General features: G+C 36.7%; 2 protein-coding genes across 2 annotated transcripts; one reads left to right on the plus strand and one right to left on the minus strand.

Annotated features, from left to right (window-relative positions):
- The first annotated feature begins 1,535 nt into the window (after positions 1-1,535).
- LOC121775408 (ras-related protein RABA5d-like) lies at positions 1,536-4,012 on the plus strand. The gene is made up of 2 exons (XM_042172489.1): positions 1,536-1,945; positions 3,514-4,012. Exons 1-2 carry the CDS (start codon positions 1,609-1,611, stop codon positions 3,831-3,833), a joined length of 657 nt encoding a protein of 218 aa, XP_042028423.1. The 5' UTR covers positions 1,536-1,608; the 3' UTR covers positions 3,834-4,012.
- Positions 4,013-4,612: 600 nt separating this feature from the next.
- Positions 4,613-7,565, minus strand: LOC121775311 (protein CMSS1). The gene is made up of 6 exons (XM_042172385.1): positions 7,235-7,565; positions 6,351-6,537; positions 6,195-6,267; positions 5,747-5,796; positions 5,399-5,512; positions 4,613-5,100 (listed from the first exon to the last, which is right to left on the minus strand). The coding sequence occupies exons 1-6, from the start codon at positions 7,524-7,526 to the stop codon at positions 4,968-4,970; spliced, it is 849 nt and encodes a 282-aa protein (XP_042028319.1). The 5' UTR covers positions 7,527-7,565; the 3' UTR covers positions 4,613-4,967.
- Positions 7,566-23,879: the final 16,314 nt, after the last annotated feature.

The raw sequence follows: 23,879 nt of genomic DNA on the forward strand, positions 1-23,879 counted from the left end.
TTTTGTTATAAAATTAATATAATCCATCCATCCGTGAAATGTTATCCACTTTTGTCATTTCAGTCCGTCTGCGAAATATTGTCCACTCTGCTTTTTCCATTTTTGGTAAATTAACTCACTTTTTACTAACTCATTACACTCATATTCTATTATAAAACTAATATATATAAATATAGGATTTATGGAAAGTGATCAATTACTAACTAATTAGCAATCACAAGTGAAGACCGAATTTTAGCCATTAGATTACAAGACGTAGTGGTTGAAATAATGTCACGTATATTATATTTTAAATTAAAAAATTTATTAAATAAATTAAAGGGTATTAATGTCAATTCCCTCTCATTAAAACCATCTCAAAACTTTAAATTTACGTAACTCTCTCAATTTAAATTATTTTTTTGCAAAAAATATATCAAATTAAAGATAATTTTATAAGGATTCCAACGAGATCTCAATTGCATAAGTTCCAACGTTGTTCGGGTGATGAAATTGGATAAATTATATTTCAATTTTCGTAAGTGTTGATAAGTAGATTTTATTAATATAGTGTGTGCAAAATCTCAATATAGTGTAGGTAAAATATCAATAAACCCGTGTTGATATTTTCTTGTATTTGAATTGATATTGTTATGTAATATTGTTGATATTTGTAATACACTATATTGATATAAAAAACACCCACGAAAATTATTATATGATAACATAATGACGATATTACCATTTTGTTGATATTTTGTCTACTATTTATTGAAATCTGTGATCTTATCCACTCATTTCAAAATTCAAAGGTGTAGATTTAGTCTTAGTTTTGGATTATGGTGTTATAAGAGCATCTCCAATGCATGGATGTCCCACTCGGACATCCACTAGGACTTCCCAAAAACACCTCCTGTCACGTCACTAGGACTTCTCATCCCACTGCCACGTCACTAAGACTTCCCCTGCACAATCCGCCCTTCCTATCGTCCCCCTTTCCACTAGGACTTCCCGCAATAAAAAAAAATCACAAATTCACAAATAAAGCAATTTACGTTTACGGAAATAAAATTTCAACACGAATACGAACGGGAAAAATTAACAACTTCATTATAAAAAAAATAATTAATACCGGACGTCCGACCCACGCCACAATGGCGGACGTCCGCCCGCCCGTCGCCCGGACGTCCGAGGACATCCGACGTCCTTACGGGACGTCCGTATCCGAGTTGCTTCGTTACAATGGCGGACGTCCCGGTCGCCCGTCGCAGATGTCCGACCGGACGTCCGCCATTGGAGATGCTCTAAGCCTTAGAAGAGAATCCTAGGATTTATATTCTATTAATTTTTTCCACTCAATTTTCTTCATATTTCATAAACTAACACCGAATCAAATGTGAACAATATTTCACAAATAAGAATGAGAAGAGTATAAAAGTAAGAATCCACATTTCATTAATCTTTTCGGCCTAACTTTTTACTATATTTCTTTGGGGTCAAAACTCTCCTAGTATTTGTGAACGGAGTATAAAACCGTTATAGCCCCCACCATCCATGAAACACGCATTGCTGTCATAAAACCTGTCATCAATTCATTTACTCTCTCTCTTCATTCTCATCACCGCAGCTATGGCGTCTTCTTCCGACGACGAGGGGGAGGAGTACCTCTTCAAGATCGTCATAATCGGCGATTCCGCGGTGGGCAAATCCAATCTACTCTCTCGCTACGCGAGAAACGAGTTCAACATGCATTCAAAGGCCACGATTGGGGTTGAGTTCCAGACGCAGACCCTCGAAATCGACGGCAAGGAAGTCAAGGCCCAGATTTGGGACACAGCCGGCCAGGAGAGATTCCGCGCCGTCACCTCCGCCTACTACCGCGGCTCCTTCGGCGCGCTTGTCGTCTACGACATCACAAGGAGATCCACCTTCGACAGTATTTCCCGATGGCTCCATGAACTCAAGAGTACTTCTCTTTTCCTTATTCCTTCATTTTGTGCTTTGAATCGGAATCTGACGAGATCAGTTCATTTGTTCATATGATGGAAGAATCGATTTGTGTGAATCAGTTATAAGTTAATTCACAAATTCCGAGATCGGACTCAATGTCCCACATAGACTAGTCTCATCTCTTGGGCTGAGTTCTTCTGTTTGATAATATCGTTGCTTTCATTGAGAGCCCAAACGACTCGGAGTGGTGGCTGGGCAAAGAGCTGTGTCGATTGTTACGTTCTCAATACCCCACATCTATTGTAACAGCAACTAGTGTGGGGTTTATTGACGAAGTTGATTTTTTCTTCTGTTTGATTTCTAACATTGGGAAACAAGCATTCCTCAAAGAAACAGAGGACAAAAATTTTGAACAGATCTGCTTTTTTTCCCATGTCTAAAAATGTGGAGAGTATACCAACATGATGATATGATCAACCCTATAGAAAGCTTTAGTTAAGGATATACTCCAACAGAAAAGCTGCTTTTGTTTTAGTAGAAAGAAAATTTCTTTCTGGTTAAAAGAGAGTCAATTTCTTTGAGCTCAACTTATATGTTCTAGTCATGATCTTGATTCCTTTCCTTAGTTTCTTAACTAATTTGAAATCAAGATTGTCTGGTTTGTTAGTTGGCCCCTTATTCTGTAATTCTTGGATAGTAGAACAAGAGAATGTGGCTTGCCTTCCTCTTCTGTAGGCAGTTTATATCTGTATATATACTTATATTGCTATTTTAAAAATAGTATGTTTGTGCTCTTGTGACAATCGAATTCAATGTGTGTGTAAAGCCTAAAATTGGTCTCGTACATTTGTCAATATGTCAATAACAATTTTTTTGTCCTACACATTAAGTGTATTAGCTTTTGGTCATAGACAATATGTTGTGTACCAGATTTAACACTTTCGTAAAAAATCAACGATCAACCGCATTTAGGACCAAAAGCTAACACACTTAATGTGTAGGACCTTATGTGTTAATGTATAGGACCAATTTTGGATTTTTAAAACGCGATTGACCATTATGTTTTTTTACATAACCGTTAGATATGTCCAAAACATTATGTTTCGGACCAGAAACTAACACACTTAATGTGTAGGATAAAAAAGTTTTTTGAGCAAATGTACGAGATTAACTTTGGACTTTTGTCCGAAATTCCAAAGATTCATGTCAACCCCTCTCCTATAATTATGGAGAGGTGACATGGAGTGTCTAGATTCTTCTGTCCAACCAAGTCAGTTGATCATTGGTTAAATTTTTCATGTAAAATTCCACATAAATCAGTCAAATTTAGTCTTCACTTTTACCAGAGTAGTCTAGCTCCTTCCCGGTAAATGATGGATTTGAATTCCTTAAATCTGAACTTGTAGTCCAAATTTCCAGATTCAATCTACAAATTGTAGAAATTTGTTCTATTAGAAGGTGAGAATTGCTGTGTCTGAAAGCAGAGGAATATTTATTTATTTATTTATTCTGTTGCTTATTTGTATCTACTCTAGAGTGCATATTTCAAGATCCCTAATGTGAGATCTGATGCTCTTCATCCAGCTCATTCCGACACAGCAGTTGCGAAGATGCTGGTGGGGAACAAACTAGACTTGGACAGCATCAGGGACGTGAGCGTGGAGGAAGGTAAAAGCCTAGCCGAATCAGAAGGATTGTTCTTCATGGAAACCTCAGCACTGGACTCGACAAACGTTAAGAAGGCTTTCGATTTAGTGATACGCGAGATTTATAACAATGTCAGCAGGAAGGTGTTGCATTCAGACTCATACAAAGCAGAATTATCAGCCAACAACAGAGTGTCCCTCGTCCGCGACAGCTCTGATGAACCAAAGCCAAAAGGAGGATCATATACTTGTTGTTAGAGGTGATTCAATCAAAATACTTGACATTCTTGAATTTGCTTGATTTTACTCATCCCTATACTTGTTTGCTTCGCAAGTGTAAATTATACTCTATTTTTATTCTGTTAAAGAAATCACGCAACAGATTTTTTTTAATCATATTTAAAAACGCTGGAAAATCATAGTAACTCAGTTTAGTTTCTTCATTGTCTTGATTTGAAGCACCAACTTTGTATTCAGAATGTCCCAAGTGAAGTTTGTGCATCCACCAAAGTAAGTTCTTTTAAGATTCAATAATATAACTGTTATGTAACTAACGATAAGAATCTTTGACTTCTTCGTCTTTTCTTTCAACGCCAACAACAAAATAAATTCAATAACAACATTTTCGTGCACAATTCGAAAATTGAAGATTATGAGTCTAGTTAAAGTAGCAAATTAGTACTTGATAGCTAACGAATCAATCATTTTTTTTCAATTAACAAACTTGTCCAATCAGGTTAACCTAACCGATGAAGTAATTTTTTCTCTAATTTTTTAGGATTAATTACTTAAAACTCTATGAACTTTTGTCCAATTTAAAATTTAAAACACGATTCAATATATTTTTATAATTATAATATTATTTTTTATTTATAAAAAGATAGACAATCATTTTTAGGAGTACTATTTTTTAGGATTAATTGGGCTTGTTCATCATATCTTATTATGAACATAAATAAACTATATGAAGATAATTGTGCATTCTTTATAATGACTATGTAATACGTTGTGTTATGATATTATAAGTACGAAAATAATTACCCGATGTAAATCAAAATATTCATAAAATTAGAAGAGTTGAGTATGAATTTAAATTCCTAATCCTACGATTAAGAAAAAGATTATGATGGTATTATAAAATATCCAAAAAAATTATGCTAAGATTTGGTCAAATGCACCTACACAAAATTGAAACTTTTATGGTGCCAACCCTTCTGCATCACATTTGTTCACCGGTCCATTCTTAGCAAATTGGCCAACCGCAATTTAACTCGCCACGAAATTGATGGGTTATAATCACAAACGACAAGCTTGTTGACTCGCTGTGCTGGGACACGCCGATGATTAGACAGACTTAGGTTGCTCTCTCCTCTTCACCCCCTAAATTCAAGATTAGGCACCCTTACGCTGCTTTCTCTTCTTCTCCCCCAAATTCAAGATCATTGGGCCGTACAAACATAACCGGATCCTCCCTTCTAGCAGTGGTTGATGGAAGTAGCTTTTGTATAGGTTCCAAAACTCCTCTCTGGGAAAATGCATGCAGATGAAGTAGATGCAAATTAGCAACCCTAAAACAATCTTGATACAGCATAAATTTATGACGAAGAACAGTTCTAGAATGATCATACACTCAAGAACATCCCTAGCAGCTTGTGGACAATGAACCCTTCAGGATACATATTTTTAAAAGGTTCGGGATGTAATTGTGTGGAAAATTCGTGTACTGTGAAAAGATTTTGATGACAACAGTATCCCAGGGCAACAAGTAGATAGTTCATTTTGTATTATATCTCAGAATCAATTGAAAAGGAAAAAAGTCAGACCTGACTTGTGGAAGAGTGAACAAGGAATATCCCTTGACATCTGTGTTCATGTCAAGCACAATTACGGCTAAACGTGACAGCCCCAGTGCTTCCATATCAATTAACTTTTTAATTCTGAGAGAAATGTTTAAGATCATTAGAATGCAGCAAACAATTACCAAAACAAAATCTAATACAAGCCTGTCTAAAATTGTAACTCGGACATATTTACAAAAGGGTAGTCATCGTTAATAGGAAAATCTGAAGACAAATGTAACTGAATTAGATTAAAAATACTGGGAAAAGGGAGCAGATATGGAAACAAGAAATATATCAGAAGAAATACAAACAAGAATAAATCATGTGTACCTGCTTGGTGTGCCACTTGCAATATTGACACGATTCTTTAGTGCAGATACCTGATGAAGCATTAAAGTATATGTCAAACTAGAGATAAGCTAAGGATGTCAGACCTTGGGAGGAGAAGGAATATGAAACTTCGGTGAGAGAAGATTAGTTGCCAGTGCTAATTAGCTTTAAATCAACATAAGTTTAAGGGTTGACAAAAATTGAAATATAGCTACATCTTGTATCTATCATCCAAACAATTCTGAATTTGAACTTACTGGCCACAGCTAACCTAAACCGAGAAAGGAATACTGAAATAGATATTCATCTTCTTAGAACCCTACTTAAATTGCTTTTTGTACAGAATATATATGAGGAACAAATCTGAATGTATTACACATGTGAATAAAGTCAATTTTCAAGAAAGAATAATTCTAAACCAAGATTGCATAAAACACAAACTGAGAACCTGTTCTTCAATCTTCATGTGCTTAGAGAACAGCTTTGCAGCATGGCAGTCTCCTGTCAAAGATCGGAATTCCCTGGATGAGCAAAGTCACTAATTAATGAGTACGACCATGCTTTTGGATTCACAAAAGCAAATCTCAAAGACCAAAGCAACAACCTGAGAAGCTCCAGTGATCTCAGTGCAGACGAACTTATAACAAGAAGTGCAGGACTCCCTGGCTCAACTTTCCCTTCTTGAAGATGTTTTTCACAGAGCACTTCTTTCCATGATGATCCGAAAGCAACTTTTAAATCCCCAACTAAGTTTCCAGGTGCGTCCTGGCCTTGCTCAACAATGCATGTTTCTGTTAATTAAATGACAAAGCAAAGGATACTTAGAACGAGAATCAATTAGACCTCATCCATATGTTATATGTTCACAATCATCCACAACATGTATGTTTCTTACTGAAGATCAATAATTATATATAACCTTGATTAGAGAGCAACGTACTAAAGTAGAGACTTAAGAGTACTAAATGGTACATATACAAGCCTTCTAAGTAGCACGGAATTCTACAAAATTACATCCACCATAATAGTTATAGAGCTCATCTGCAAATTGCAACTATCACTTGCTCCTATATATGTGCATTTTGGAATTCAGAATGGACTGGTCCATGACCTAAATCGATGTTAACCAGTTCTGCATCAATTCAACTAATTTGCACCATAATAGGCCATGTTATATTGCTCTGGCAGGGTTGCAATCTCGGTCCGGGTTGGGTTTCAAAAGATTGCCTCACACATTCTTATACCTCATAGAGATTATTGCCCTTGCACATGAAAACTAAGAAGTACAGTACTTGAAAGAGCTATACATTTCCATATCTTTAATTCGTGAAAGGCAGCTCATATTCACATTCAAAATAACAGGAATCAACAGAGGAATACCGCAATTAACGAATACAGAAATTGTACATATAATAACTTAAAACGAATGATTAAGAAATTTAAAAAAAAAACGAACATTAATTGAAATATTAGGGAGAAAAGGGCGACCTTTGAGGGAATCGAGTTCAAGGGAAGAAAGCTGGCCGTTGGCTGATTGATAGTGGTGGATTAGAAAAGTGAGCTGCTGAGAGATGGTTGGCCGTTCAACGATAACTCTTTCAACCTTTACAAAGGGGGTTTCAGATTCAGAACCATTCTTCTTTTGATTTCTTTTAGAGTTACCTTTACTCGACTTTTTCTTCTTATCCTTAGTTTTGTTTTTGGCAATGGATTTCTTCGGCTGCAACTGCGGCCGACGCTTTTGGTGCTTTTTGGCGGCGCCGGTGGTGCCACTGCCCATTGTTTGCTGCAATGGTAGGGTTTTCGTCTTTCAATTCAGCCTAAGCGTTTGTTTTATATTTATACGGAAAATAAGACTTGTTTTTTTTTGTTGCAACTCCCTCCATTCTCTCGGCAAAACTTTTCAGCACAGAGTTAAAAAAATAATATTTTATTTCGAATTTATTTATAATTTTAAATATTTAAATACTAATAAAATAATAATCCAACATCTGAATATATAATAAAAATACTTAAAAATTTAAATAAATACACAAAATTACAAACCAACAATGTAATAATATTCATATATGGGTAAGAGTTATGCCAAGTGTAGTAGGTCGAACTAGTTTATGTTGACAATTCTTTTATGAAAAATGGACTTCTAAAATTTACATTTTTTAAAAGGAGTTTTAAAATTGAATTCTATTTTCCTTTTTTCGCTAATAAATAATCAATTGAATTTTCAATACTAATTAATCTTATTGTGACTTTTTTATTTAATACGGAACTGTTAATAAATTATTCACATTCAGATTAAAATTGTATATTAAATGAATTGTTACATAAATTTGTTACTCCCTCCGTCCCATTCAAGATGGCCAGATTCTTGAGTGATACGGAATTTTATGAAATGTTATTAAGTGGAATAAAGTAGAGAGGAAAAGATAGTTGAATATTTTAATGAGGAGAGAGGAAAGAGGAGGTTATTTCTAAAATTGGAAAGTAACCATCTTGATTGAGACAAATAAAAAAGGAAAGGTGGCAATCTTGAATGAGACGGAGGAGTATAAAGTTAAATTTCTATCATATGAAATGATATTTTATTTGTATAGTTCTTTTGAAAATTAAAAACAAACTTATGATGTTCTACTCATAGTTGTTAGTTCATAAAAAAATGGATTAGAAAAATAATTGTTGATTCAAAGCATCACAGTTTAAATTTTCGAGTGAACTTCAAAAATGGTTCCTGGACTATGAGTTTATCTCGCTTATAGTTCATGGACTTTAAAAATATCCCCAGTAGTCCCTGGACTAATGGTTTATCTAGAAATTCGTCTTTTTGCACTGTTTTCAGACGAAAATCCCCTTTTGAGGGTTTGAGCAATTTGGACATTTCAAATTTCTTACTGTTCACTAAGTCAGCACATCATTGATTTTGATTTTGTGTAGGTTTTGTCATGATTGTTTTTTCTCTCTCGCTTGCCTCTCTTTTAAATATGACTATATTCTCTCTCCTATCTCATTTCCCTTCTTCTTCTTCTTCTTCCTCTTGTGTCAACCATTCCCTCCGAAAAAACTCGACGCGATTCTTCTTCTTGTTGTTCCTGCTTCCCTCTGCAACGTCGAGCTTGTCTTCATGTCTTCGCTGCCCGTTAAAAATTCGGCTGATGAAGGAGGAGGGAATGGTTGTAGGTGGCTCCGGTTTGAGTACGGAAATTGTATGTGCCAGCAAAGAGCGATACTCAAAATCGTTGTCGACGCAAGAAAGCCATCAAATGGAATGTTGTACCTTTGCGAGAAAAAAGGCAAGGTTGGAGGCTGCAATTATTTTCGGTGGTGTCATCCCAAGTGTGTGGATTTTGAAGGCTGCAATTACTTGGTTAGGAACAGTGGGCGTGAAGACGAAGTTGGAGGAGAAGACAATTTGATTCTGAAGTATATCCAAAGCGGTGTGAAGGTGGAAGTAAAGTGAAAGATTGTATTTTTGTGTTATTTGCTGGGTTTTCATTGAAAGATTGTATTTTTGTGTTATTTGCTTGGTTTTCATTGTTAGTTTCGTTTGTAGCCATTCTGGTGAGTTTGATGAAGTAGGTTTTGACAAGTAGATTACAGTGTGTGGGGGGAAAAATTAGGTGAATAAACATTTTGCGAAGAAGATTTGTAATTTGAAGTGCGTGATCCTGGGGAAAATTTTGAAGTGTTTAAATCGATGTAATTTGATTTTGTTTGATTTATGTGTTCTAAGTATGATTTTTTTGAAGTTTCAAGTTTTAGTTTTTGTGATTTGAATAATTTAATTTGTCGATGAAATTAACCATGGCAGAAATGGGTATTCTTCAATGGGTATGAAATGGGTATACGAGGGTACCTAGTAAGGAGTACTGTATCTAGTTGGAAATCTTACTGAGTTGCTGAAATATATCAGATGTTGTATACTATACGGATAAAACAACACAAAAATATCAAAATTGGCTATCAGAGGCGGTTCCAAAAATAATATCAAATGTATATACCATACAGCTAAATCAACAAAAAATAATATCAAAACTGGCCATCAGATGTAGTACATAAACTAATATCAAATGTCGTATAATAATGTATTGTACGCATAAAATAATATCAAATAAGATACCTGATAGTAATAACTGATACTTCAAAAACTAATATAATTTCGGGTTTTAAAGAAATATCAGATTTAGTCCCTGGGTATTGGGCATTTTATTGACATTTCAAAAATTTAACTTTTTCAATCTGTCAGCCTCACCCGGATTTGCATGTACTCTCATATATACACATATGGGGTGTTGACACGTAGAGAGAGAGAGAGAGGAAAATTTGAGTGACTTTCGAGAAACCCTTCCATCTTCCCACCATTTTCAACCGTTCATCTTCCTTCCCTCGAACCAACCCTCCATTTTCCCTCTCATTTTCCTCTCACCTGCTAGTAACATATGCATTTTCTCACTCTCACTTCTTCTCTGTCGTGACTGGTGACCAAGCAAATCGTCGGTGCCCACTCTCCAAAAGTTGTATCTCCGGCCACAATCTCGAAGGGGACGAATCAGCGACCATGATGCTACCGAAAAAAAGGAGCTGAAAGAAGAAGAACGATGATGGTGCTGGGTCAAGTCGAAATACGTCAAACAATGATGGTGCTGGGTCGAGTCGAAATACGAAGAATAATGGTGGTGCTGGCCCTAGTTGTCCTCGGGTGATAATAGACCTTGAGCAAGAGACATGGCAACTCCATGGTGGACATATCTCCATCTTCTACCCGGAGCTTGAATATGGTACGCATTTTATCCTTTAAAAGTGTTCTGCTATGTACTTGAAACAATGAAGAATTTGTAATTATGTAATGTTGAGGTTAGGGTTCTGTGAACATTGATCGATTTTATGCATCCGAAAATGGTAGACATTTTTGAATTAATGGATTTTGTTATTTTGCGTGACTTTGAACAGAGAATAGGCCCGATTGTTTTACAATTGCCCTTCACCACCATGGTGTGTTCCGCGCTGGAGATTACATTACGGGATTGTTAAACTACATCGACTACGTGAGCATATTGCAGTTTGACCTGTTCGAATTGGCAAGTATGATGGTCAGAGTTGGGTATCCAAGGCACGCTATATGTGAGTCTTATTATTGTTATCCCCATTTCAATGATGGATGCGTGGGTACTCAAATTGGGCATCCTCCTGATCCGCTCATCAAAGAAGACAATGTCTCTCGATTTAGGAAGGTTGCTAGTAGCTCGAAATCGAGGCTCGTTCACGTTTACCTGGCTGAGATGACACCTGCAAACGCTCGGGCACGACAACAGGAGGACCAAATTGAGTTGTTTAAAAAAAATTTGCAGTCGAAATCGTCTAGTAGTGTTGTGATTGAAGAAATAGAGGAGCCCCCTTTGGTTGTACGAAAACTGACTAGGAAGAAGGCAAAGGCTATTCCACAAACACATTTGTTAGGGTGGTATGAACATTCCATCAAGTTTGACGACTACCTCGTTGATAGCCTGGTGAAAGCACGTGAGGAATGGAATGCGAAAGAAAGGGAAAATGAAAGCGTTATAAAAAATCTGATGGATGAATTTGTTGTGGTTTAGGTATCCTATTTGGTGTTATATTTGTTTGTGTTATAACTATAATAACTACCATATCTAAATGTTGACATTACCTTATAAGATGATGTTGGTGATGTTAATGCTGGTGATGCAACGGAGGAAGATGATGTTGATGTTGTACAACATGTATTAAAGGTGTTATTTCTCCATATAAGTTAACTGCATACTTATTGATATGCATGTTGTAGGTTGACAAAGCCCATGGGGTAGGAAGATTACAAGGACACATAGACCATGCAGTTGGACAAGCTGATGTAGCACAAGCGCAAGTTGATGAGGTACTGTGATTACTGACTCTGTATGTATTTTGATATTAGTTTTCATGCATATTGATTTTGATATTATGTACTCTTGGTTTTTAGGAGGAGATTGATGTGGTTAACAAATGCATTTTTGTTGACTTTGCAGCCAACGAAAGCAGTTGAACAAGCTGTTGAAATTCAAACTTCATCTTATGTAAATGTGTCTCATGTTGATGAGGTACTGTCATTGATATTGAGATTTAATTTTAGGATTGAATTAATGTTATGGTTGCATACTTACTAATTTGGCTATTATGTTGTGAAGGTATGCGTGTTGTGTAGGTTGATAAAGTGGTTGGAGTGGGAGTATTACAAGATGAAGTTTGAGATGATGTTCAATCTGTTCATAGTGCATCTGATGAAGCCCAATGTAATGTTGATGAGGTAATGTTACTGCCTCTGTCATTGATAATGAGATTTATTTTTGAATTGACTACATTATGATATGATGTTATGGTTGCATAGTTACTAATGCAGACTGTTGTTCATATTAGTTTTCATGCATAGCATATTGATTTTGATATTATGTTGTGTTGGTATGCATATTGAAGGTTGAGAAAGTGTTTGGAGTGGGAGGACTACAAGATCAGGTTGGACCTTCGGTTTGAGATGAGGCTCAGGTTGGAGATGCGATTGAAAAAACATCTGATGAAGCTCAAACTCATGCTCATGGGGTACTATCATTGATATTGAAGAATTAAATTTTCTTTTTCTTTTGAAATTGAATTGTATTTTGTTTTGTTTGTGAATCACTGACTTTGTATTTATTTTGATATTAGTTTTTATGCATATTGATTTTGACTTTGTAGCCAACTAAAGCAGTTAAACAAACCGATGAAGTTCAAACTGCATCTGATGTAGATGTGTCTCATGTTGATGAGGTATCGTCATTGATAGATATTTAGATTTAATTTTTGGATTGAATTGAATACATTATGATTGTTATGGTTGCATAGTTACTAATTTGGCTATTATGTTGTGTTGGTATGCATGTTGTAGGTGGAGAAAGTACTTGGAGTGGGAGACTACAAGATCAATTTGGACCATTGATTGGAGATGAACTTCAAAATGCATCTCAGGATGCCCAACCTAATGTTGATGAGGTACTGTTACTGTACTGTGATTGATTTTGAGTCATAATGTCGATGAGGTAATGTTATTGTCCTGTGATTGATTTTGAGTTTTGTGTTTGAAATTGAATATTGTTTTGTTTCACAATGATTTTATATTAATTTTGATATTAATTTTCATGCATAGCATATTGATTTTGATATTATGTTGTGTTGGTTTTGAGGAGGGGATTGATGTGGTTAACAAATGCGTTTTGGTTGAGTTTACAGCCAACTGAAGTTGTTGAACAAGCAGATGAACCAGAATCAGTTGCATATGTTGGTAATGCACAGACAGAGGGTGATGTGTACATGACAATTATGGATGGTTTGGAAGATTACGTGCCATTTAAATCACACTCAAAAGGGCAGTTTGTGCCAGACTTTGTTGAAGCAGCTGTTGTGTTTGAGGAGTATCTTGTGCGGCTGACTGAGGCTGAGGAGGGGAACAATGGAGGAGGAACAAGATTTCCACTTGTGGTTGAGGAGGTGAACACAGAGAAAAACCAGGGAGGAAAAAACACAAATGGTGCTGAGGATGTGATCAATGGAGGAACAATAATTGCACCTGAGGAGGATGTGAACATAAACTTGCAAGACGGCCAGGTCGAGGACGAAAATGACGACGTAGACATAGGCGACTGCCATCTGCACAACGAGGGTTTTGATATGCATAGTGATGGTGACTTCCAAGACTTCGATTCATTCATTTCTCTGGCAAGCATGTGTCGGGATAAGCAAATGTTTGTGTCTTATTTCGAAGAAATGACCAGGCAACGCGAAGCTGAGAGAGCCGCAGCCGCAGCCATATCTTCCGCTGCAGCCGCATCTAAATCTACCTCGAACATAAACAAACGCCGCAAATTCTCTCCTGTGGTAGATACTCACAATCATGAAGCCCAACAGATGGCTGAGGATGCTGACATGCTAGATGACATAGCCAATACCGAGTTGAGAGATGTTGATTCAGACGAAGAAGCACCCATGCGTAGTCCTGTTGTGAAACAACCTTTTATACTCACTGATCAGTTGCCACACTTTAGTGCTGGACATATCTTCGGCAGTCGAGACTTCTTTAGACAAGTCCTCCAACAGTATGACGTGATGTCGAAGAGGCCCGTTCATATCAAAGTGAATGATGATACAAGAATGAGAGCTGTGTGGCGTGGGGATGATGGTGAGTGCACTTGGTTTGTGTACATGCATAAGGAAAAAATGGGGACTACGTGGTGCAAACATTGAATAGAGAGCATATTCACACAAGTTCAAAGGTTCAAGAAAATAAATGGATCACGGCCAAGTGGTTGGGGAAACAGTTCACTGAGAATATAAAAGCAAATCCACAAATTCCATTTGTTGCAATCAAACAATGTGTAGATGAGCAGTTTGGTTCCAGACTTAGTCGGATGAAGGCATATGGGGCTAAGGGACACGCACTCGAAGGCATATTTGGGAGCATCGACAAGAAATTAAAGAAGCTCTTCTACTACAAGAATGAGCTGCTTCAAACGCATCCCGACTCGACTGTTCAGATGCATTATGAGAATCATAGACGTACACCAAGCTCAAGTCCGAGGTACCTCAGAATTTATATTTTCCTAGGGCCACTAAAGATCGGATGGACACGGTTCTGTCGACCTATCATCTTCTTTGACGCATGTTTTTTGCGGGGAACATATAAGGGACAAATATTGACTGCCATCGGGATCGATCACAACAATGGCTGGTGGACTATAGCTTGGGCTGTTTGTGAAACTGAAAGCTATGTGAAGTGAAAATGGTTTCTAGATTATCTGGATGAGGACTTGCAGCTATCAGAAAACGACCCTCGATATGTATTCATGTTTGATCAGCGGTAAGTATTGCAATTGGAAATTTTTTCATATCATATTATAACTTGTTAGGTAACAACTTTCGTTTATATATGGACAGGGTTTGTTGAAATTAATTGTTGAAAAGTATCCGCAGAGTGAGCACATGTTCTGTGTACAACATATGTACAACAACTTTAAGAAGCGGTTCTCAGATAAAGAGTTGAAGAAAAGGATGTGGCAAATATCTGATAGCACGACAGTGGAGGTTTTCGAGCAGAGATTGGATGAACTTCGGGTGTACAACCAAGCTACCTATGAGCTTTGGTGGGTGCGGCACCAAACACCAAAAGGCAACATGGGCGCCCAAGGAAACTGCGGAGAGAACAGCCTCAAGTAACACATCTATTTTTCAGATTATATGTATCATATGTGGTGTTCGTCATTCAATAAGAATGCAAGTTTGATTTGCTGCTAGGTACGTCCTCACGAGAATGGAGTTGAATCGCTACATCGAACTGCAGTGCTCTCATGCGGTCGATGTGGACAAATTGGGCACAATAGGCAAACTTGTCAAAATGACCCTTCAGTACCCAACAACCAACATAGTCAAGCAAGTGGTGATGGGAGTCAAGATCCTGACGCGCACAAGGACCGACTGCCTCACCCTCCTACGGAGACAGCTGCTGGGCCGAGCTGTGCTGCTTCGTCATCAACCCATGTTCGAAAAGCTCAGAGATGTGCTCGTCGGAAGGCGGCTGATTGAATTGAATTGTCCTCCAATATGAAACTGTGTTTTTAGTGAATGGCATTACAAATCTCTAAACTTAACTTAATCGTTTTTTGTTGTAAATCATATACAGTCTGTGTCCCTACCGTTTAATACTTGGGTTGCTACTCCTTTTTTGTTTGTTTTTGCCCATGGACTAGTAAAGGGATGTGCAGACTGATAATGATTTTGGTATGCATTTATGTAGGATTGTAGACATAAGTTAGGAGTACCCCGTATGTACATAAACCTTCTACTTGATGTGCTATTATTTTGTGGTATCCACTACCTCTCACATCTCAGATGACTATTAGTACGAAGTATGATATTATTTTGTGTTGTACTTTTTGCCATCTACTACATCTGATATTACTATTAGTACACAATTTGTTATTATTTTCTGTATTGTACTAGTTTGTGCAATAGATTTGATATTAGTTTCGTATGACATGTGATATTAAGTATCAGTAACCAATTTGATATTATTTTCATATAATGCATCTGAAATTATTTATGTATCAGATCAGGCGTTAAGATGCATTGAATTCATCTATCTTCCAACTTCCAACTTCCAACTTCCAACTAACTCATTTAATCATACTCCATCAACCAATATAAAAACCTGCACAACCAAATACATACGCCTCAACACAACACAATGGAGACTACAACAAATCCAAATCCAATCGTTGGCGGAAAATTGTCAGACGAAAAGTTGAGAAGTATCTTTGCAAGATTAAAGCGACACCAAAATGCAAGCGAAGCGAAGCCGACACCATCGAAAATTGAGTTTCGTTTCTCAGCACTGGTCTCAGAAACTGCCGCCAATGTCATAGTTGTCTCAAGCTCAGCTATGACAGCGACATCGAACAATCAACACCTATTCGAATGGGCAATGGAATGGGAACAATGGGTGGAAGATGTCGAACAAGATCCATTCGAGTAGATGTCCAGCAACATCAATTTAAGTAGGATTTCCAACATGATCCATCTCAGTAGCCACTATATTATTACTAGGTACTATTAGTTTTATTTCTAGATTTCGTGTATTACCACACATCGGACCCGTCGAATGAAAATTTAAATGCCCATTTTCATACTTCTACTTCCGACAACGTTAATTTCATAGTGCATCAAATAAAATTTCAAATCAATTTTTCATTCACTACAACATCAGAAACTTCAAACTTCGTAAAATTTGATTGTTATAGACCTTAGAAAACGCATAATCAAATTAAATTGACGCCAATCAAAATTTTCCCCAATAATCATGTACTGCAATCTAATTATCAAAACTACTTGCTCAAATTCACGATAATGGATACAAATGAAACAAACAACGGAAACCCAGCAAATCAAAGAAATCAACTTTGTCCTCTCATCCAACCAACCCCACCTTCGCACCGATTCTGCCCAACCAAGTCAAAAACCGCACACTTCGGATAACACCACCATAAATAAACCTTGCAACATTTCATTTGATTTCTTGTTTCTTGTTACCGGCGACTGTTGCGGAGGAAACCAGAGGAAGAAGAAAGGAAGAGAGATGGAGGAAAGAAGGTGGAGAGAAGGTGTAAAGAGAGAGAAATATACAGTCACACATCAATTACACCACCTGCACAGCTGACACCACTGAAAAGTCAAAAATTTGAAATGTCCAAATTGGCCAAACCCTCAAAAGGGTATTTTCGTCTGAAAACAGTGCAAAAGGACCAATTTCGAGATAAACCCTTAGTCCATGGACTACTGGAGATATTTTTAAAGTCCAGGGACTATGGGCGAGATAAACCCATAGTCCATGGACCATTTTTGAAGTTCACTCATATTTTAAATACTTCAAATAAAAAGATCATAGATTTAACACTATTTAAATTATAAAATAAAACAATGTTTCAAATTATTTTATTTCAATTCAATATTAATTCCATTAAGTTAGATTTATTAGTATATAAAATTATAAAATAAAATAAAATTGAACTGTAATTCGGTTCTCGGTTTGAACCGGAACCGATTTTATATAAAAAGTTGGAACCGGAACCGGAATCAGTGTTCCAGTTCCCGGTTCCTCAATTAACCGGTCGGTTCTGATTCCGGTTAACCGAGAACCGGGAAACCGTTTAAGCACCCCTATGAGGTGGAACTCATTCTTCACTAACAATACTTTAATTGCTTTTTGTCTCTAACTCTCTCATACTTTACCAATTTTGCATTAAAAATCATGCCAAACCCAAGGTGCATATTCTTTTGGGACGGAGGGAGTAGTATTTTGTGCCACTTTATTAAAAGAGATAGGAAAAAATGGGTAAGAAAGAAAAGAAAAAGGAAGAAAGGAGAAAAAAAATTAAGAGAGATAAATTAAATATTGGACCTTCAACGATATTTTCAAATTTTAAGGACCAAAATTGATATATTGGAAAATTTCGCAAACTAAAAAATGTTTCCTCTTATAAATACTAGTGTAACACCTATGCGATGCACATATCTTATATATATATATATATATATATATTCATATTTATGCAATTTAAAATTTATTTATTTGATATGAATAATAATCTAATTAAATACTATAAAAGTATTGGTATAAATATATAATAATAATAATAATAATAATAATAATAATTATTATTATTATTATTATATTTTAGTCATTTGAAATTTACTAATATCCTCGATAACAACAAATATATTAAAAAAACATCCTAAACAAAATGAATAAGAAGTTGAAAATTGTTGTAGCTTCTTAGTGTCTATAACCACATATGTAATATTTAAATATTTATTATTTACAACACTATTATATTTAATTAATTATTTTTAAAAATAATACATACAAATCTGAAAATTGCACTGTTTTTATGTAGTTTTAAGTCATATGTAGAACTAGTCTAGAGCATTTGTCCTAGCAGCAAGGAGCTTAGACATTATTGTATGAGGTTTCGAGTTCGAGCCCTTTGTAATTTCCTGTAATTTCCTCCTTCATATAGAAGTAATTTTTTTTGTTTAGAACTTTTCTCCTCCATCCTTCTCTATCGCGCACTAAATTAATTTGCAAATATGATGCGTTTCTTATTTACTAATATATCTCAAAATAACAACAAATTTTTCCAAGAAATAACATAATGTCATTGTAACTTATGTAAAATTAATTTGTAAAAATGATGCGTTTCTTATTTACTAAAGGATAAAGGATCAACATATATGAAAATAACACCCAATAAAATTGTTATATTGAATTCATTTGCTATGAATATAATTTTAAATGTAATAAATATTAACTATTGATTTAATAATATTAAAAAACATATACATAAAGCATCACCAATATTCTAAAATTCCACAAAACAATATACAAAAACTATATTAATACAACATGAATCTGTCTTACGATATTTTCCATTTGCTCAAGATATGAATCTATAACAATTTGAGGAAATCGGGTTTCTAGGCCATTTGGTCGTTAAAATAACGAAAATGTACCCATTCTGTTATGTATTCCATTTATGGGAAAAACGCCAATGAAACTGGCGTGTCTTTAAGTAAAACCGCCAATTGTAATGGCGTGTATATCCGTAAAACGCCTACCGTGTTGGCGTTTTACAATGGCTGCGTATTTTGCTCGTATTTACAACCAATACACTTACACTAAAACACGCCAACACAGTTGGCGTGTTTAATAGTATAGACGCCTATCTAATTGGCGGGTTTAAGGTATAAAACGCCAAGGTCATTGGCGTTTTTAACATAAACACGCCAACCTGGTCAGCGTGTTTCTGTTGAACATAGTTCCCAGCTCTCCCCCAAAATAACCCTAGTCACATTCCCTCCCCAAAACGCGAAAAACCTTCCCAAAGCCGAAAAACGCAAAAACACTTGCCTTGCTCGGGTCGACCCGGTGGTGGATTCAAGCGTGTAGATTTCGATTTGGCTCATTCTTCCAAACATTAGTCCTCCCAATCGGTTAGTATATCTAATTTTTTACTCATTCTTCCAAACATTAGTCTACCAATATTTGATGGATTATTATGATAGTATATATTGTAGTGTAATTTATATAATTATTTGATGGATTTTTATAGTATTATAAATTGTATTGTAATTAATAGAAGTATTTTGACCAATTGTTATGGTATTATATGTTGTAGCATATCTAATTTTTTACCAATATTTGATAGGTTGTTATGATAGTATATATTGTAGTGTACTGAAAAGAAATATTTTTGACCAATATTTGTGTTTTACATTAATGCAGATAGTATGACGTGGTGTGTGAATTTATATTGGGGTGGAAAGATAATTCCCGGACCAGTTATTTCATATGATCCTCCTTTTGCAAAAGGATTGATTATGTTGGATGAAAGTATTTCCTACGATAAGCTTGTGGAAATAATTTGTGAAAGGATGGGGATAAACATATTTGAAAACAAACTTCAAATAGTATGGAAACGTCATATATTCTATAGATCTTCAATCACATTTATAGGTATTTTACTAGAAGAAGTATACATGCCACTAATGTTTAGTGAGAGTATGGGTACAAGAGGTCAAATTGAATTGTATGTTGAGTATTCGACAATTACTCAACAACATAGTCATCATCTCATGAGTAATGATGTTGGTACGTCTACGAGAGGCCGAGAACCATGTTTCGCTGCAACACAAGATTTTGATGTTGGTATGTCTACGAGAGGCCAAGAACCATGTTTCGATACAACACAAGATTTTGATGTTGGAGACGTGTATTTAGGGGACAGTGACAACTATGATGTGGTTGAGGCCATAATTGGTCCTGATAAAGCCGACTTTCTTGATCCACAATCACCTTATGATTCTGAAGATGTCGACCCGGATAGTACAAACTCAGATGAGCTTCGTCAGAAGATGACCAATTTGTTGCTGCAAGACCATCCATTCTGGTTGGAGAAACAGTGGTTGGAGAAACATCAATTGGAGGAAGAGCAGTACGAGAAAGAGTAGTTCCACAGTTTCCACAGCCTGGTATGAACTATTTTCGCACCTTACCAGGTCCATATGATAGTTTTGATCCAAAAAACTTTGAGTCTGCTGATCCCAATGTGCATTATTGTAGTGAAAAAGATCCGAGCAATGTCAGTTTGCATACTAAATTTAAAACCAAATTGGAATTGAAGTCAGCTGTGACTTTTTGGCATTTGGAAAAAATTCGACAATATACAGTTGCTGAAAGTAAAGGAAAGAGATGGCATGCAGTTTGTAAGTGGCCACAAGGAAATCAGAAAGATAAGTCCTTACCGCCATGTTTGTGGGAATGCCGAGCAACATTGAGGAAGCATGATGAACACTGGCAAATTAGAGTGTTTAGCACTGCTCATACTTGCATGGGGATCGTAATTATAATGGGCATGCTAATCTTTCGTCGGGTATGATAGCGTTGAGTGTTCGCCATCAGATAGAAAACGATCCTTGCTACAAGGTAAAAGCAATTGTGGCGGATATTGAAAATAGATTTCATGTGAAAGTTAGTTACAAGAAAGCATGGTATGCTCGGAGGACAGCTATTGAGCTTGTGTATGGTTCGTGGGAGTGGAATTTCAAAGTTTTACCAGCTTATTTGAATGAGTTGCAAAGACGAAATCCTGGCACAATTGTCGAATGGTTGCATGATGACAGATTAAGCAACAGTATGAACAAAGTTTTCAAGTACGTATTTTGAGCTTTTGGTCCAGCTGTGGAGGCTTTTCAACTATGCAAACCAGTTTTAACCGTTGATGGAACTCATCTACGTGGACGATGTCGAGGTAAAATTCTTAATGCCGTTGGATTTGATGCTAATAAGAAATGTTTGCCTATTGCATATGCCATTGTTGATGAGGAAACCATACAAAGTTGGAATTGGTTTATGGAACGTATTAGACTTCACGTAGCCAAGCATGAACTATGTGTAATATCAGATAGGCATGTGGGAATCATAGATGCAATGAATTCTCCCATATGGAAAGAAGAACCCAATGTGGGTCATCACAGATTTTGCTTGGTACATGTTAGAAAGAATATTTTGCAGAATCACAAAGGCATCATGGTCAAAAAACTTGTTTGGAAAATTGGTATTGCTACCAAGAAGCGCAAGTTTAAGATCAGACGTCGTTTACTTCGAAACGTCAACAACGAGGCTGTGCAGTACCTTGATGCCGTGGAGTTAGAAAAATGGAATTTGGTGTATGACAAACACAAAAGATGGGGTGAGATGACCACTAATATGGTGGAATCTTACAACAATGTGTTGAGAGGCGCAAGACAACTCCCAATTAAAGCTTGCATTGATCTGATATTTTGGAGGACAATAGAATGGTTCAATGATCGGTCAATTGCATCAACACAGTGTGCCACACCACTTACCCCGTGGGCCCATGAAAAGGTGTGCAAAAATGATGTAAAAGGTCAATTACATAATGTGAGAGTCCCAAACACAATTGCAGGGCTTTATGTGGTTCGAACAAAGCGTCGAATTGGTGGAAAGGGTGGTAATAAGTGGAAGGTAAAGTACTTGGAGTCGAACTGCAAATGCCAAAAGTGGCAGATGTGGAGACTTCCATGTTCACATGCAGCAGCAGTCGCGCGGTTTAGAAACGACAACATGTTGTCGCTTGTAGACCCCGTATACCACACAAGTGTTTGGGTACACCAATATTCTACCGTGTTCAATGCACTCAGACACCAAGATTATTGGGACGTGCCTGAATGGACTTTGAAGTGTTCACGTACTCAGCTAATGCCTCGAAGTTGCGGTCGATACCGGACAACTAGGATTCCTAATCAGATGGATGCTCGTGAAGCTAACCAGCCACGAGCCCAACGCTGTTGTAAACATTGCCGTCAACCAGGTCATGACAGACGTAACTGCCCGACTTCTTGAAACTTTGGACTTATGCACTGTGTAATATTTGGACATCTTTATTGAGTAATATTTGGACATCTTTATTGAGTAATATTTGGACTTATATATTGCGTACTGTTTGGATGTATTTTATTGTGATTGTAGATTGAGTGATTAAAATTGCCCCAATCCTTAAAGTTTGGACTTATGCACCTATTAGCGAAAATTTCCCAAATCCACTCCAAGTGTAACACACCAGTTCAATTGGCATTTTTTCAATAAAACGCCAACCTAGTTGGCGTTTTTATAGAGAAACGCCAACCTTGTTGGCGTGTCATTACAGAACGTTGCTAAATATTGCGAAAAAATTAGCAAAAATACTTCCAAGTGTAAAACGCCGATTGGTATGCCGTTTTTTAAGAACCGCCAACCTAGTTGGCGTTTTTATAAAGAAACGCCAACCTTGTTAGCGTGTTTAGTAGAAACGCCAACATTGTTGGCGTGTCATTACAGAACGTTGCCAAATGTTGCGAAAAAATTAGCAAAAATACTTCCAAGTGTAAAACGCCGATTGGTATGGCGTTTTTGTAAAGAAACGCCAACCCTGTTGGCGTGTTTGGTAGAAACGCCAACATTGTTGGCGTGTCATTACAGAACGTTGCCAAATGTTGCGAAAAAAATTAGCAAAAATACTTCCAAGTGTAAAACGCCGATTGGAATGGCGTTTTTTAAGAACGACTCTGTACAGATTTTCTCACTTCACTTATCTCACCGTTTCTACCTAGCCTAAGAGCCTGCTTAATATTATTACAATGCTCAACTCAAAATTCAAACAAAAGTTTAAGCATAAAAATGTTCTATTCAATAAACATGTAAAAATTGTTGTAGAAATGTTACAATGAACTCAATAAACAAACAAAACTATAAATAAAAATAGTTCGTGAAACGTTCACTCGTCTCGCCTTTTCTGCATAAACAAGCTACGGATTCCCTTCCCGATTTTGGTGGTAGGGATTCTAGACGGAGGAGTATCTTGAACTACAACATTCTCTAAATCAATACCAAAAAAGTCGTCTCTCACAGAAGACCGAGGTGGAGATTGTTGATCGCTAAGACCGATATCTTCTCCTATACCACCCGTGTGGCTGACAGAGTGACGACCCCGCATGGCAGATCTTGGTGGAGGTGGAGCCACAAAATCGTCATCAGAATCATCAACCAACTGAGTATCCATCCTTGAAGATGACGACTCTGCACCGACTTTCTTCTTTCCACGCCGCTTCGCTTTTTGCCGTACGGGCATGTCAATGTCCAGCTCAGAGCGCTGGGAAGGACGGTAGTCCATCGTCTCAGCTTCCCCACATATCTGGAGGCCATCTTCAACCATGCTAGAAATGGTGAATAAATCCGGTCATCCCGTCATGTCTTGCTCCCTAAAAAAGTGCCGTATTTTGTGAAACGTCTCCACCTATAATTTTCAGTATTAATTATATTTCATCATATGAATATAAATAAAGAATAGTTGTTGAAATCTACCGCATAGTTATGAGAGGCCGCCGTTTCATGGAAGCCCTCAGGAGCATGCACACCAGGTTTTGTTAGGTACACGACGGTTATCCGGCGAAACCAATCCATGTACTCATCAGTAGCAATAGGCTCGAATGAGTACTCCAAATCAACATA

This window comes from Salvia splendens, chromosome 17, assembly GCF_004379255.2.
Source record: "Salvia splendens isolate huo1 chromosome 17, SspV2, whole genome shotgun sequence".
Taxonomy (NCBI): Eukaryota; Viridiplantae; Streptophyta; class Magnoliopsida; order Lamiales; family Lamiaceae; genus Salvia; species Salvia splendens.